The sequence below is a fragment of the Limulus polyphemus genome, unplaced genomic scaffold (genome assembly GCF_000517525.1).
Source record: "Limulus polyphemus unplaced genomic scaffold, Limulus_polyphemus-2.1.2 Scaffold633, whole genome shotgun sequence".
Taxonomy (NCBI): domain Eukaryota; kingdom Metazoa; phylum Arthropoda; class Merostomata; order Xiphosura; family Limulidae; genus Limulus; species Limulus polyphemus.
The window spans coordinates 89,886-107,990 of record NW_013666243.1 but is presented as its reverse complement, the minus strand read 5'-3'; the positions used below and the strand labels follow the sequence as shown (position 1 = coordinate 107,990).

The following is an 18,105-nucleotide window of genomic DNA, read 5'->3' as shown; positions in this document are numbered from 1 at the left end:
TCCAAGTTACCAGGAAGAAAGAAAAACCACTGCAGACAAATGAGCAAAGAAATGGAGCCAGTAATAATAAATACACAACAAAATGGAAAGAGTACAGAAAAAGATGTAACCTGACCTAAAGAGTCCTGACTGCAAAGGAACAAAATATGGAAGGATAGAGCAAAAGAATTGGTGCAAGTCAAATAGAGAAGGGAAGGAGTATCTACAGAGGCCCACCTGAAGCAGGAAGAAGTGCCTCAAATAAAAAAGTGAAGGTAATAGAGGGAGTATAGTAAGGTAGATAGAAAAAGATGAAAATGTGAAATTAGGGAACAGGAAAGTGAAACAGAAAGTAAGGTACACGATTCCCAAGCTGGCCAGATAGACACCAATGAAAGGGAATCAAGTAAATAAAATGAAGAAAGGCTACAAACAGAATAAAAAGAGTCACTAAATAGAGAGAGACAAGAAATTTAGGCATCAGAATAGAGCTATCAGAGAAAGGAAACTGTATAAATCCTAATAACAAGCAAGAAGAAAAGACAATGTAAACCCAAGAAATTTTGGTCATGGAGTGATAAAATGAAAAATAATACAGAACACAGGCAAAATATAAGAAAAGGAATATACTTGAGAATGAAATCCAGACAGAAAATGGAAGGTTAACATCAAGTCACGAATGGTAAAGAACTACCTAAAGCAAGAAAGGTTAAGGGAACAGTCCAATTGATCATTCCTGAATAAGGAGGAAGAAATTCATCTGACAGGACAGGAGTAGGAGGCCCACAAAGCATGACGTAATCTACAACATGTTGAATAATGGCTGCAAAAACCATGACATCTAACAAGACTCCTAATGTTGAATGAGGTCTAAGTGCGAATCATGTCCTGCACTTAGGACTAAGTATAAATCACTTTGATTTGAGAATTCATGATAAAAAATTAAAGCTTTTGAAACAAATGTTAAAAAAAATTAACATTTTTTTAACGATGCAAATCTCACTAAATTGAATATATACAAGAAATGTAAACATGTCTGCACAATACAATGCAAAGGAGAAGAATAAAAATTTCAAAATGCAAGCTCATAGGTGTATCACCCTATTATTGGTGAAGGGCTTTTGTAGCCTAATGACACCATCATGCAGTAGCACAATTCACATAAAATCACATGAAATTAGGTGAGAGTTACCTCAAGGCTAGTGGTATGCAAATCTCTTTGGCAGATACATTGAGGAACATAGCTAAACTGTGTACAGAGGTTAGGTGTCATCTCAGAACAAGATCTTTCTGGCATCTTGCAGAGTCCATGCCAGGCTAAACTCAGGCTATCATTACAGCAAAAAGTGGTCATGTGAGGTTCCTAATAAACTAGCCAGCCAGTCAGTCATGTATCAATACAATCTTACAAACATTATTTTTCAATGAACACTGAAAGCTACATAAGTGTGTTGATAAAATCTATCAATCCCTATTGGAAAATATTTATGTGTGTAATGCTTTATAGCATTAAAATATAAATGTGTTTTTGTCTCTCTATACATAGTCTTTCATTTAATATAATAAAATTATAAAACAATTCTTAAATAATTCTTATATCACCTTTTCCTTCACTATTTTTATAAAACAATATGAGAAAATAATATTTCAATCTGGCATTTTCCACCTGAAGATGTAATAATTCAAGAAGAAATTATGGGTTCTACTGCCTGTATTACTGATAGTGAGAAGTTAAAGTAAAAAAGTATTTTACCTAATTTTACTCCACCATCCAAGGTCAGTAAGATATTTCCAGCTTTGAGATCCCGGTGGATGACTTTATTCTTGTGTAAGAAGTCCAAACCAATACACACCTCCCGGCACACATATCGGATTTGTTGCTCAGTCAACGGTTTTTCCAAGTCCATCATGATAGTATCCAAAGCTCCTCCCTCACAGAACTCTATTAACATCTACAAGAAATATAACATTACATTTCAATTTCTTGGGCTTCTTTCCTCAGAAAAAACACTGAATTGCTGGAAAAGGTTCAAAGAAGAGCTACTAGGATAATAAATGAGAGAGAAAAGTTATCATATCAGGATAAAATCTCTGACTTTTTTTCTATTCTTTTCTAAAAAGAAGAGTCAGAGGAATCTGACTGAGTCATTAAAGATTGTTAAGGGAGTTGACTGTATAGATGCATCATCTTTTTTTTTCTTTTCAGTTTTATTGGTGAGAATGGTAAGAAAAGGGGACCCAAATAAACATTTTGGCAGCATAGGAATCAACTTCAGCTAAAATAGCTTTATTTTTCTTACATTGTAGTTGGTCTTTGGAATGGGTTGCCTTTGATGTGGAGGATAGAGTTAATTTAAAGGAGTTTAAGGGAAAGAAATATTTGAATTATAAGGGCTGACTTTGAATTGTTTTTTAGGATTTAGTTTAATTTAGTAGACAGATCAGCCCAGATGACCCAAAAAGTCCCTTGTTGTCCTTGAATTTTATGTTAACTTTGAAAGATATTTTTAAGGGTTATTTACTTAACACTGTTTTAAATACATCATTACTAACACACCTATGTCATTAAAGTTAATAATTGGTGCTAGAACAGACATATACTAAGATTTAAGTTCATTGTATTTTGAGATGTGGATTTAGCAAAGAATGAAGAAAATCAGTTGGAGATAATAGAAGATGAATGGAAAAGTATTAAAGATGGAGCAAAAAAAGAGGTTTGTTGGACAAAATAAGAAATGGAATAGACATGAAGTTAGAGTAAAAGGCTTGATAAAAGAAGTATTCGAATGGTAAAAAAAGGGCACTAAAAATCATTAGTTATACCTATTCATTATTAACTGTATTTTATCCATAAAGAAGTAATACAGACATGAGTTTAGTGGACTCATAGTTTCTTCCTCTCTATCTCTGGATAGAAATGAGATGTATCTGCAGAATAAAACTGTGCTACAAAATGCAAGTTGATGCGACACCAAAAGGTCAAAGGTCAGTTCTGTGAGCATCTCTCTCTCTCTCTCTTTATCATTTTTGTTAAATCAATGGACAGTGGACAGGTACTAAAGGATTGGAGAGTTGCTAGTGTTACTCCTAGTTTTAAATGCTGTGATAAGAATGCCATGGAAATTATAGACCAGTTATTTTTATTTATTTATGTAGTGGTAAAAATTGTACAGTAGACAGTCTGATAACAGAAGTTCTTCAAGATCATTTAATAAAATATAACAAAATAAAAAAGACATTCATTAAAAGGAAATCTTGTTTACCAATCTGTTTTGAGGATGTTACTTGTTACCTGAACAATTTAAAGGGTGTGAGTTTCATGTACTTTAAAAAGTTTTGATAAGGTGCCATATAGATAAGGTGTCACATGTTTAATATAGTTAGGAATCCACTCAATAGTGTGACTGAAGAAAATGATTTTGGCCTGACAACAGATCTATCATTCAATCTATTGAGGTAGTGTTCCATTGCTAGTAGTAAATTTAATAGAATTTTTTGATTAATAATAAATCAAACAAGGTAATTATCTCTTTATACAAATCACTAGTCAGGCATCACTTGGATTACTGTGTCCAGTTTTGGTCTTCTCATATAAGAAAGGATACTAACCTATTGGAAAAAGTTTAGAAAAGGGATACTAGGATGATACCTGAAATTGAAGGGTTATCTTAAGGTGATAGATTAAAATCTCTTAACTTATTTTCTCTTAAGAAAGGAAGGATAAAAGGTGACCTTATTGATGTTTACTAGGTATTGTGAAGAACCAACAGGATAAAAACCTCCAATTTCTTTGTGCTGTGGTCTGAAGACAACAGAATGATATGATGAAAGTTTAAGAAAAATCAGTGGACAACAAAAAATTTACTTATGGAGAAAACTCAAGTGAATAGGAGTAATTTGATGGTGCTGATTTCAAAAGAGTAGTCAGAATTTGCCCAATACCTCTAGATTTTGAGCTATTGTACCAACTCAATATTTTATCAGCACTATGTGAAATACCATGCAATCAACACAGTACAATAGAATCATGTGGAAATTTTGTATCACTTTTGCTTCATTTCCACACTCACCTACTCTAATTAAGAATCATGAAAACCCTAATATGCTAAGTTTGCTAGAACATTCAAGAAGTCCCTCAACTGAGCACAAAAAAGGTGGAGTCACATGCCTCTCTCTCTCTCGGTTGCCTCTCACTCAATAGGTCAATTCACCTCACTTCATGCATAGTCGAAACAAAGTCTGACCTCCTTCATCACATCATACCTGTGATATAATCAATTTCTGCAAAACTTTGTTTTTCAAAATCTTTTAAACTCTAATTCTGTATACATTAATACTTTTATATTTTTTAGAAAATCATTTGAAATGCTGGTACCTCCAGTTCAAGTAAAATGCAAAAATCACCCAAACAGTTTCTGTTACATTTATGGAAAATATATCACAGTTTCACAAAAGAAAACATCACACACAAGATAAAGATGGCTTAATACCACTATTTTGGGTGTAAAATTAGTGGCCAAGAAAAACATTGGGCATCACATGTTTGTTGTACAGTTTACACATCTAGCTTGACACGATGGCTAAATAAGAAGAGAGCAAGTATGACATTTGCTGTTCCCATGATATGACCTGAGCCCAAAGATCATCTAACTGACTGTTATTTTTGCACAACTAATGATTCTGGATATTCAGGCAAAACCAAACAAAACATTTAATATTCAGATATTGCATCTGCAATGAAAACAGTACCTCATGGGGATGGTCTTTCAGTACCACATCCACCAGTGAATTAGGAAACAGAAGAGTTATCCTGCAAAGAAGACAATGAATCATCTTCATCCTTATCTACTAATTCTATTCCTGCAGCACCTCAACAAAAACCACCTCTCTGATCACACAACAAGAGCTAAATGATCTGATTCATGACTTCTCTATCAAAGCAGCATGGGGAACTTCTTGGTTCTCATTTACAGCAATGGAATTTATTAGTTCCAGAAACAAGAGTTTCAATTTACCAAGGTTGCCATCAATGTCTCGCTTCTCACTACAGCATGCAACATACTTTGAGTTTCTGTACAAATGTTGATGCACTAATGGAAGAATTTGGTACCAAACACATCCTCAAAAATGGAGACTTTTTTTTTACTCATCTAAAGTTAGTCTGAAAGTTATCAATTCCTGTTGCTCATGCTGTGAACATGAAAAAAACTTAAAAGCATACAGATTATACTTGAAGCAATCAAATATGACCACCATAGGTGGAACATATGTGGTGATCTAAAAGTTATTGTACTCCAGCTAGGCCTGCAGAGTGGGTATACCAAATGTTGTTGCTTTTTGTGTCTCTGGGACAGCTGAGATGATAAAAATCATTTCAAATACAAGGAATGGCCAGTGAGAGAGAGAGAATTACATACTAGGGAAACAGAATATCAAGTATCAACCTTTAGTGAATCCTCAAAATGTGTTTCTGCTCCCACTTCATATTAAACTGGGACTCATGAAGAATTTTGTAAAAGGAATGAATAAAGATGGTAATTGTGTCCGATATCTGTTTGACAAGTTTCCAAAAATCAGTGAAGCAAAAATGAAAGGAGGTATCTCTGTTGGGCCACAGATTCAGAAAGTGTTGATGGATGATAATTTTAGAAAAAGAAAGAACTTGCTGCCTGGAAATCATTCAAACTGGTTGTCAAAAAATGTCTCAGGGAATCAGAGAAATGAAAACTATGCTATGATACAGAAAAATGGGGTCTAGGATATCACTAAGATGCACTTCTTACACTACCATTTAGACTTCTTTCCAAATGATCTAAGTGCAGTGAGCGATAAGCATGGTGAGCACCTCCACCAAAATATTTCTACAATGGAACAGCAATGTCGAGAACGATGGAATCCTGCAATGATGGGAGATTACTGTTTGTTCTTACAGAGTGAAACTGAGAATATACACAAAAGAGCACAAGTCAAGCAGATATTTTGTAACAAAAATAATACCATGATAAAAGTTTTTGAAAATATTCAAAATGCATTTTGGATATATTATCTTATTATACTCATTGCTTTTTTAAAACTGGTATTACTACTGTGTATTGTTTTTTAACATTCTTAAATGCAATTTTCAATGAATAAATAATTATCAAAAAAAAAGGTAATTTCATGATATATAAGAATATTTTGAATTAATCTATCCTAACTCAAAAACTAGAGGTGATCAGTAATTTTCAACATAATTTTTAGAATAAGCATTGTCAAATTACTCAGAAACAGTTGCATTTTTTCAAGTAGCAGAGAAAAAAATTTTTTTGTTTCCCCACTGTTATCAGTTGTAAGAAAGGATTACTGTTGAACTAAAAATTACACCAGTCTAATTTTATCTATCAACATCAAAAAACATTTTCTACATTCAATTTATCCTGTAAATGCCTCAGGTGGTCCTTAATAGGGCTTTAATACAGAAATAAGAAGCACAAGCACCTGGTAAACACAACAAAACAGTGTCCAAATATCAGATGATGGACAACTAAAAAAGTCACTGAAACCTAAATATATGCAAGTTTTCAGCATTGTAGCTTATTTCAAGAAGTAAAATAATCATTATGTCAAAAATTTATCTGAACAGAGTGATTTAGTTTTATAATTTTTCTTAGTGTTGTTGGGTATACAAGGACAGCCATGAAGGACCAAATGGTCCTTTTCTGTCTGTGATGTCATGTTCTTTACTGCACAAAATAGTTATAACTAGTAAAGAAGCTATGTATCTCTTTTATGAATACTATAATTAGAACATATTCTCAGATTCCAGGACATATCAAATAAAACCAAATTTAGTCTGCCCATAAAAATATTAAAAAAAACTGTTAATCATATACACATGGGTAGAGGTCAAAGTGCACATGCCACAACATTTTACAGAGTGACAATCAACAAAGTATTATATTTTTTATGTAAGAATTATAAACCATTCATTTCACCCTGTATTGGTTATTTAGCAAGTTCATGGCAGATATACAATACATATGGATACTGAACAAATTGTAGATAGGCATGTTGCAGGTTCTATAGGTTGTACAAATGTAATATGCAAAGAATAAAACAGACAGAGTATAATTATTCTTCACATGAACATCACCTCGCACTTTGACTTGTCAAAGTCTGAGACAGACGACTTATGTCATCAATACACAGACTTACCTTGAGTACAAATACTTTTGTAAGTAATCTGATTTTCTGTGTACAACAGTTGTAAATTTACTAAAAACATACCACATTTTGTGTAGATACACAATTTGGAATTAAAGTCAATATTCCCTCTCCAGTATACTCCTCTCCATATACATTCAATTAAAGCCCCTCTTCCCAAAATATTACTTACCATGTTTAAGTCAAACTATTAAATGAATGGTTTTAAAACTTTTAGATCCAGTACTTCAAAATGCAACAATAGTTGTAAACAGTACCTACAGTATATACAGTAACTTTACCCATAAATCTCCCTCATAAAAGAAAGCTTCCTGTAGTGACACTATGTTTGGATGTTTAAATTCGGTGAGGATATCAATTTCTACTGTAAAATCATCCAGGTCATCTTCTCCTTTCAGCTCACAAATTTTGGCAGCAGAAAGTGTTCCATTTTCCTTGTGTTTTGCCTAAAGAGCAACACAAAAAGTTTTGAAAGTATGAAAAAACATTTCTCATTTTCAAAAGAATCACTACAATTACAAATTAAAGCTAAGACCAACCATGGTCAAGTACACTATTTTAGAAGAAAGAAATTTAATACTATGTTCTATTTTGTTATATTGAATCAAATTAGATTTGATTTATTTATTTTTACAATTTCTCCTCACAAGGCAATACTTTCAGAAATATGAAAATAATATTTTCTTGAGCTGTTGTCATTTGTAAATAACCTTTGAACAGACTTGTGATAAAATATATAGCTTCAGATATTCCTCCTTTTTCAATTCTAGGAATGTTCATAATTCTGTTATTCATCATTTTCTTTTTGTTATTCTTTCTAAGTTTTAAGATATTCTTCATTTAAAAATTCTTACTCTTAATATAAGCATGAGAATCATACCCATGTTAACAAAACAATAATGAAGTAGGCAAATGACAGCTTACAGAGTGTTGCATTGTACTTTCATACCTTCCACAATAAAGCAATATTCAGAAAAGAATGTCCATTTTACATGTAATTATGAAAAATGAAAAGAAATATGTTATATTCATTTGAACTATTATTGTCTGTATGATATATTTGACTTTTAAAACTTATCTTCTTATTCAGGGGACAAAGTGAGACATTCTGTTGTTCATAAAAAACTTTTGAATGCAACTCATTAGCTTCTATTTTACCCACTGATTTTCATCCACAAATTGCTGTTTAACCCTCTCACTACAAGTACGTAAAAGTGCACGTATCATGACTTTTTAGTTAGATTCAGAATTTAATTAAACCACTTTATTATAATTGTACACAAATAAACTTGGCATCAAATTGTAGTAAATCAAATTTTAATATTTTTATACATTTTAAATTCTTAATTTTATAAGGAGATAATTAAAAAATCCTCAATCTCCTCTAGTATGAGAATTCTGACATTTGTGTTCACGTCTTCCCTCTTCTTTAATTTATTTACCACCCCTCCTAAACATAATTTTTACAGCCTTAAACCTTATTTGTTCATAAAGCCATAAACTAAAAAATCAGACCCACTTACCACACCCTCTCTTTCACAAATTGCCTATAGTTCTCTTTGACATTTTATACTATATTACTTATAACCAATAGAAGACCCAAGTTTTAATCCTTCAAATGACATATCATGCTACATTTATTCTGTACAGATAATTTTTAAAAGCTCTTATAATGCAGTTAGAAAGCCAGAAAAATTATGAAAGTTATAGGAAACTGTTTGTTTTGTGTGTTATTTATTCAGTGTTCTTAGGAGCAGTATTTAATTAAACAAAAATTATTTAGGGTAGTAATACCATTAGTATAAAAAGTAGACTGAAGTTTCAGACAGTAAACAGCAAAAAAACAAGAGGACCCAGGTAAGTATAATATTTCTTGTTTTTCATGTGTATTCTTTAATATTATAAAAGTAATTAAAATGTAAAAATTAGAAACTTGTTAAATTAAATAAGATTAGATTAGGTAAGATAATGAAAAAAAAAGGATAGTAATGAAAATTCTTCACAAGGTATACTTGTGAGAAACTCGTGTGTTATGTAATTTGATACAATTCTTTATTCTGTGTGTTAGACCTAAGTAAAAAAAAAAAAATCTGATACAAGTCAGTGGTTGAATCTCAATACAATACTTCAAGCACTGTTTCAGATCCAGATAAATAAAAGAAATATTTTGAGAGATGAATAAGTGACTCAATTGCACAAAGGCTCTAGCTCAGTATTTCAGGTCCATTGAAATTAAAAATATATTTATAAAGATGAGTTAAGGTTTCGTTTTCAACATATTACTTTATCCAATGTTTCTGGATAGGCTACTTTAAAAATGTTTTCAAATAAATTATTCAATTACTGAATTTCAACAAAATTCCTCACCTAATGTCAGGTTAAGCTGTCTAAGGACAATTTTTTTGATATAGTTCATGACTGAGTTCAAACAAAATTCCTCACTAAATCTTCAGCTTTTGTTAAATAATTCTTCATACAAACTCATCGTGGAAATCAACACTAACTGCACAGTAACCAAACAAACAGAATTTGAGGTGATTTTCTGAATATTATATATTATAGGGATGAGTTCTTGACAAACTCTCCCAGACCTTTCAATGGTACCATTGAACCTGATTTTATTTTAATGAATAATAATGAGCATCCCTACCATTCTTGTTTCATTACTGCCCACTCAAAATAGAAAACTACTGTAAAAGTGTGCTAGCCAACATTATTTACATACTTCAACTCCACAAAACTAATCTGAAATCAGTAATAAATATTTACCTTTATAAATATTTATCTTGTGAGGATTTGGAAAGACATTCCATAAAACTCCATCCCAGCATTTACTTTGAGACCTGAACCTTGTACAACACAGATCATACCTCCCTGTTTAACTCACCCACCAGATGCACTGAATAAGTTTGTAAATTTTTTGTGAAGAAATAGGAAAACATTTCTTAAATCACTGTTCAGACACTCATATAAGGTGTGTAGCAAGATTTTGTTGACCTTCCTGTTTCAGCAATGCGTTACTTAAAATGTCAAGTTGTGATTTCAATGTATGAGCATTTATACTGGCTACAGGTGAAAGAGTAAACAAATATTTGAATAACATAGTTTGTATATTCTGTCTTTAAAGCTGAAAAGATTTTTCAGTAAAATATCACTTCTAAAAATAATATGAACAGAAAGTTGCAGGGAAAAGCATGAACAATATCTCCGAGTTGATTTCATACATTAAAAGAATCATCATCACAATAGGTTTTTATTTTCAATAGTGGATAATACAAAATCTTTAAGTTCAGTATACCTAAGTTTACTCAGTGTAGAAAGACTTGTCAAAGTAATAAAACTTTTGGAAAATTAATTTTTTGAAAGAATAATCTTAATATGGTCCAATTCAGAAAGAATGTATTCTGTGTTACCAATAAATATAAAGGTTCTAGTAACAAGGGTTACAAATAACCTTTTAAATTGAACAGGTAGAAAAATTGCAAAATTAAATATAAACCAGTGTTGGTACTATTATGTAAACATATGACAAAAACCCATTCCAGTTTTATGGATAGATATGTCCAGAAAAGAAATGTTATGTTTAACCTTGTGTGTAAATTATGTAAGAGTGTTTGCTTTTTAAATAATTAAAAAAAGCTAGTGATTTGATCCATATTTTGGAAAATTCTTTATCTACTGTTTTATATTTTAAGAAAAAATAAGTTTAAGAACTTAATTCTAAAGAGCAGTAACATATATAATGTATAATAATTGAAATGTGACTGTATTTTACAAAATAACAGTTTACTAAAACACACGAAAGACAGATCACTTTGTAAAGACTAAAGGTAGTTTTATATTATTGGATATAGTAATATGAGTGCACGTGTGTCGCATCATTGCAACTTCTGTACTGTTAGCCATGCATGGCTAAAAGGTCAGTATAATACAAATAATAAATATATAATGTTATGAAATTTAAGATATTTAGTCTAAACATTTATGTTTTTGTGTTATAATTTGTTGTCATTCCAGAATGAAAGGCATAATTTATATTTATTTCCTAATTTTTTATGGCGATTATGAAATTGGTCAAATCTACTGAACTCGTACAGAGATTTGTTTCTGAAAATAATGGATAAAATATAAAGTTTTTTTCTTAAGAAATGTTCGATAACTATCTGAACATTATAAAGATTTCGCATGTGAAATTTAAAACTTTTCTGATACATACAAGAATTTTTAATCTTAAAATGAAAATTACTTTGCATGTTGGATAGGCAACATGCAAAAAGAAAAAGACAAGAGAAAAACATTGCTTTACAAACCTTAAGACTTAACAAAAAAATTTGATATTTTGCATATGAAACCATTGTATTGTTTAATTATAATCTGCCAGATTTCGTTAACATACACTTATAATTTAAAAGTTATAGCATGAAAACTATAACAAGCCCAAAATGGTTACAAAGTTGGTCTCTGGGACCAAGCCCATGCTGAAAGAGTTAATGAAGCAAAAATATAGTGTGGAAAACCTATTGGCAATCTTGTGAAACACCCTATCTAGTCAGTGTGCATTACTGGCCATAAGTATAGTTTTTATTATTATTATTATTATTATTTCATCTTGGCCATACAGTGCAGATTTAAGATATAGAAAGCATACCTGGACAGGCAATGCTTGCTACTGAGCAAGATCCAAATCCTAAGTGGGACATGCCCCTGGAAGGAAAAATATATATAGAAAAGATAACTTACAGCCGCAACAAAGTTTAAAGGAAGGAAACAGGCGGAAGGTGGTATCCCAACAAGGAAGAACACAGATACCCAATGAAGATAGTGGGAGATGAACACATGAGAAGCAGGCAACATGCTTGACTGAAGTGTTTCCTCCAATGGACAATGAAGGTGAGACTCCAGGAAAAAGGGAAGGTGCCCAATCTTAAGCAAAGACACCTGGAATAGAATTCAGGAAGATAAAGACAGGAAGGAATAGACCAAACGAAGCAGCTGACATTCCCAAGTTGTAAGGGTAGAAGAAGAAAGATCATGTACAGATGAACAGTGCCATGGAATCACTAAAGGAGGCCATGTGGGCAATAGAACAATGAAGAGCAAAAAATAAAGGTGAGAAATGAATGAAAGATAAAATGGTGAGAAGGGAGAATGACCCTCACGAGCTGACAAAGTTTTGAGTAGGAAAAACCACATGATGAGAAGGTCAACAAATCTGAAAGGAAATGACTGGTCCAGTTCTGACTGGGAAAATCCACTGCCAGGGTCTGAGGATGATGATCCAAAGACCAAAAAAGAGGTAACTTGGTGATGGAGTAAAGTGTCAAAAGGATCCAGATGAGGAGTACCTCACTGATTGCATGGCAACCTGAAAATCTGAGGGTCGAGAAACCACTTTGTGGAATAAACTTGGTCGAGTCTTGAAAAATAATCCACCTCAAGTTGAAAAGCACCCAAAACATGACACACAAGGAGATTTATCTGCAGCATAGGGGTCTAATAAAGGAGGTTCAATGTACGCTGACAGAAGGAACATCTACCAATACAGTGATTTAAATAGGCCACAATGGTGGAAATGTTGGAATGAAGCATGACGTGTTGGTACTGTACCAGTGGAAGAAAATGAATTAAAACAAGTTGTACTGCCATAACTTTCAAGATGTTGAACATAATGATCTAAGACCATTGTCCAGAAGCCTCTTGGTGATGGACCAACACTCCCCAACCTTGGATAGAAGAATATGGGAATATGTGAGCAAATCTGAACAAGGTGAAAGAAGTGGTACTATCTTCACTATGCTGTCCTTGTTCAACCACCAATGCAGATAGCCTGTAAGGGAAGGAAGAACAGTAACTAAGGAGTCCAAGGGTTCATGAGCAAGATTCCATGGGCCATGCAGGGAACACAGAAGCCCAATTCCTTAAAATCAACAGAACCTATTGTGCTGATACTGAGGAGCAGTAAATGCATGGAGAACTGAAAACACTATTGAATGGAGAAGACATGGAGATTGAGTGGGTGTTAAAAAATACACCTAAGAGGATAAAATAGTGGGTAGGCAAAAGGAAACTTCACCAATTTTAGAATCCAACCAACACAAGCTATTATTGTTAGCAGCAGATGTGTGTATTGAGAACACTCCAGTTAGGAATGAGCCAACAAGAGCCAGTCATCCAAGTAATGGTGTAAACACGACCTCAGAGCATGCAAGAGTCTGCCAAAACCATGATAATAAAATACACAGATGCGGAAGCAAGCCCAAAAGACCAGGTATGAAAATGATACACATCATCTGAACTGATGAAAAATATGAATATAGAGATGGGCATTTGAAATGTCTACCTTGGTCATCCACAGTCCAAGATAAAAAAAACATTGAGTGTGATAAAGGACTCCATGGAAATCAGGGAAGAATCAGAAACTGGTTGAGGCAGGACAGATTGAAGACAAGACAAAAAATCTGAAGTAGGTTGGCTAACAGGCTTGATAGCTCTCTGTAATAGAAGGGTCAGCACAACCTTAGATAGATTCTGACAGGTAGCTGGATCCCGAGTTAACTCTCTCACTTTGGGCTCGGGCTCAGGGACTGACCTCGTAACCATTTTGTGCTTGTTATAGTTTTCATGCTATAACTTTCAATACAGTAAGCATATCTTCACAAAATTTTGCAGATTATCAGTAAACATTACAAGGCTTTTGTACACAAAATATCAGATTTCTTATTAAGTTTTAAAATTTTTTAAGTAATGATTTGCTCATGCATTTTTCTTTTTGAATGTTGACTATCCAATATGCAAAGTAATTGTGATTTTAAGATTAGAAATACTTTTATGCATCAGAAAATTTTCAAATTTCACATGCGAAATCTTTATAACCTCCAGATAATTATCAAATGTTTTTAAAAAAATTTGATATTTTATCTGTTAATTTCACTATTGTATCTCTATATGGGTTTGGCTGATTTGACAGACCTTGTTACCAAAATACAAAATTAGGAAATATATATGTATAAATTATGTTTTTCTCATTCAAAACTTACTACAAATTATAACATGAAACCATAAATGTTTAACCTAAATAGCTTAAAGACTAATAACATTATACATATATAAAAATTTATTATGTTTATTTTATTGACCTTTCAGCAGTGTCTGAATAACATTACAATAGTTGAATGATGCGGAGCATGTGCACTCACGTCACCATATCCAATAATATAAAACTGGTCTTTACAAACTGACCTGTCTTGGCTGTGTTCTAGTGGATCAGTATTTTGTAAAATGCAGTCACATTTCAATTATAATACATTATATATGTATACAGATTATTACTATTTACAAATAAGTTCTTAAATTTCAGTTACATTTTTCTTAAAACATAGAACAGCAAATAAAGAAGTATAGAACACAATTATTTCTTCTAGTTACAAACTTTGTACTCATTTGCTTCTTACTATAATTTGCTAAGTGTTATCAAATTTCACACGTGGAGAATGTAAAACAAATTAATTTTTTTAGGTTTACCACAGAATTCCACTATACTTTATCAGACTTACTAACTAAGTTGTATTTGGTCTAAAAAAATATGATTTTTCAAGCTCAATAATGTCTTACCTTACCACATGAAATCTACTATGGAAAGAAAGGGTTTCCTGTGCAAATACTTCACAGAGGCTCAGAAAACCACGTGGGGGACATTCCGAGCTTTCAATTGGTTACTCATGTCACAGATAAAAGTAGGTGTACATATGGAAAGCTGCTATGTTTGATTCAATAAATGTAGCAATATCTCAGCAAATAGAAAGTTAGGAGTTTCTTATTTTATGTTCTAGCTTGTCAAAATTGGTAACTTGAGTTTCTAATTTGTAAGAAACTATAGACTTTGTATTTAGACATCAGAAACTTATAATCTGAACCAAATCTGCATTCAACATACCACGTGACACACAAAAATCAATATATATTTTTTTTATTTACTTATAAATTAAGAAATTAGCTAATGTATAATCCTAAAATTTGAATTATAATCTACAGTTTGATACCAAACTTATTGATATACATTCATAAAATAGTAGTTCAATTAAATTTTGAATGTAAGTTTACAAAAGTGATGACATGGACTTTGACCCATGACCATAGGAAGACCCATCTCAGTATAGTTAATGGGAAGGAAATCGGTACAGGAGACAAAGATGGAGTAGAAAGGGAAAGGATGAAAAATCCTTGTGACAAAAGTTGGACCACCCAAGAATCGGTATTGAATAACCTACACAGGGGAATAAAAATGGCCAAACATGCCTCCAGTAGACCAGAAACAACCTGAAAATCATGGGAACTGCTGGTGACAATGAACCTGAATTCGAGACACACGCTGAAATTTCAAACTTCTCGTGGTAGGAATTGGTAAAGGACAGGCAGTTGCAAGACGAGAAATGGTTATGGAAGAGGTGATAGTATCAGAATGAGAAAAACAACTAACCAAAGACTAAAGGGTCAAATGTGGACTCACAGACTCCACACAATTCCAAAGACACTGGAAAATCTACAAAAACAAACTGATGGAGAAAAGGAGCCATACAGAAGTCACAAAGATAAGGGGAAGGTAAATGGACCTGTGAAAAGACAACATCTCTCCCAATACAATCCCAACAGCAGCAAAACCAAAAGTGAAGGGAAAGGGCCAAAGAGGATAATAGCACCATGGAGGAGGAAGAAGGGAAAGTTTATCCCCCAAAACCTTTAGGGGATCAGTGGAGTGCCTAAGAAAGGAGGTGTGTGTGTTGAATACATATACTGCAGGAGAGCTGAAAGGGTAAAATGGACATGGGAGAAATGGGTAGGATTACTGGAGATAGCCACTCCCCCCTCATTGGCAAAAGTGACTTTAACTGCTAGAAGTCAAGAAAGGGTTGATCAGCAAGCTAATAAACCAAAGCATAAAGATCAGAAGTCCATGGAGGATGAGGTACATTAACACCAGTCCTCAACTGAGCAATTGAGAAACAAAATGCTCCGCATGAGCCCTGATGTCAGGGGAAGGAGGGAGAGCAAGGGACACAAATGATGGGTGTTATGTAAAAAAAAAAGAAACAGTATCCTATGAAAATGACAAAATGGAACACACCTGAGAAAGCATATCCAAAAAGGCAGAGATAGGCCTAGTAGCTCTCATTGGAGATGCATGGGAAGACATGGCAAAGTTAGGAGAAAAACTGTCAAAATCTTACCCGTCACGAACAGGTTTGGACAATGTAAGAGGAACCCGAACACTGTCAGGAGAAAAAGGATGCCTCATATAACAATCAATTTCCTATAAATGATAGCCAAAAAATCCTCAGTTGAGACCACCAGACCTGAAGCCTTTAGGCAACTCCCACATATACTACTATATAATGGCATTATTATGCAGCAAAAACCCTCCACCAGTAGGAGGGTGACACAGCCTCCTTGCACACTAGCTCCCTCTATGCTTTTTCACTCATGATGTTCATTCTTTGATGAGGCAAGGAATACTAAATTACACCAAATGTGGGGAGGAAGGATGAAAAGTGTGCGAGAGATGACTATTTATCAGAAATACATTTTCAGGTAAGGAAAATGTTAACTTCTGATGTGATACACACCTCCTCACACAGAAAGCTAAAATCCCATATTGATATGGTGGAGGAATCTGTGCAATAATTACCTAAATGAGCCTGTGATTACTAGTGCCATTTTTAATTCCTTTCTGCACATGTAAGTGTTACTGACTTACATTAAAAGCTTAATTAAACCACTTTAATATCAATGTATTTCACTGAAATTAGCATTATCAAGTATGTTATAACTCAAAGTCTTATAGTATTTAAGTTTTTATTCCTTTATTTAGGAAACTACTAAAATAATTTACTCTCACTATAACAACTGAACTTTAGACTTTATATACAACAGACAACTACAGTTAAAAATGTTTTTCTTGATGGCAATAAACTATACATACATACAGTTCATTTACCAGTAGCTTGATAAACATTCCTAGAATTAGCCTTGAAAGTAAACCATTCTAGAAACTCCTGAGTTCAAGCTACACCATAGCCACTTGCAAGGTAAAAGCTATGTTGCTAAGTGACAGTTTTAAGTTGAAAGGCATGCTTATAATCAACAGAAAGAGCAGATTTCACTCTTGAAGGTTATTACTGTAACAGGAAACATGCATTTATACATCGATTCTCAAATGAGGCTAAATACATTGTTGAGAGTGGTATCCATAGTGCTTGGCAATTTTAATTATGTATTATGTGCATTTTAAAATTTATGTATGAAAGGTTTAATGATATTTGAAATTATTCTATACTTTCAATCATATACTTAAAACAGCTTCGACAAATTTACGAGTGCAAGAAATATTATGGCAAGGGTTAAAACGTCTTGCTGAAGTTAACATTACACTGTCCGAGGGTACTTGTTGGTGTGTTTGGTCATAAATAATTAAAGATAAAGAACAGGAGAGAAAATAAAACAAAGAGAAAAGATAAAGATGTGAAATTACATATGTAACCCACAAAAGATATTTTTAGATTATTCAATAAAGAGTTAAAAGATATGTACATGTTTCTATTTCTTAATTTTAAACATTTCATTGCACTGTACGCTGATGATAATAACTAGAGGTAATGATGTTGTAGAGAAAATGACAAATAAAATATAACCATTTACCTCAAAAAAACTTTTGACATTAATTTAAAAGAGTCTAAAGATTATGGAATTGAAATATAAAAACTTTAAGATAAAGATCAATATTTTTAAGCTTAACATGAAAACCACTTTGCAGGTCAACTATTAAGAGCCCAAGTGCAAAAGACTACGTTAAATAAAGAATTTTTATTAAAAAAGTAAAAAAAATCAAAATTAAATTTTTTATTTTTTCAAAACAACATACTTTTGGGA

General features: G+C 32.7%; 1 protein-coding gene across 4 annotated transcripts in view; it reads right to left on the bottom strand.

The window, feature by feature from the left end:
• The window catches only part of LOC106459592 (serine/threonine-protein kinase 10-like), a 99,736-nt gene that overhangs the window by 63,442 nt on the left and 18,189 nt on the right, over nt 1–18,105 (bottom strand). For all 4 annotated transcript variants that reach the window (XM_022386102.1, XM_013919222.2, XM_022386103.1 and 1 more), the window contains 2 exons: nt 7,464–7,628; nt 1,733–1,931 (listed from right to left, as the gene is read on the bottom strand). In XM_022386102.1, the coding sequence (XP_022241810.1) occupies nt 1,733–1,931; nt 7,464–7,628 (364 nt within the window). The remainder of the gene's footprint in view (nt 1–1,732; nt 1,932–7,463; nt 7,629–18,105) is intronic.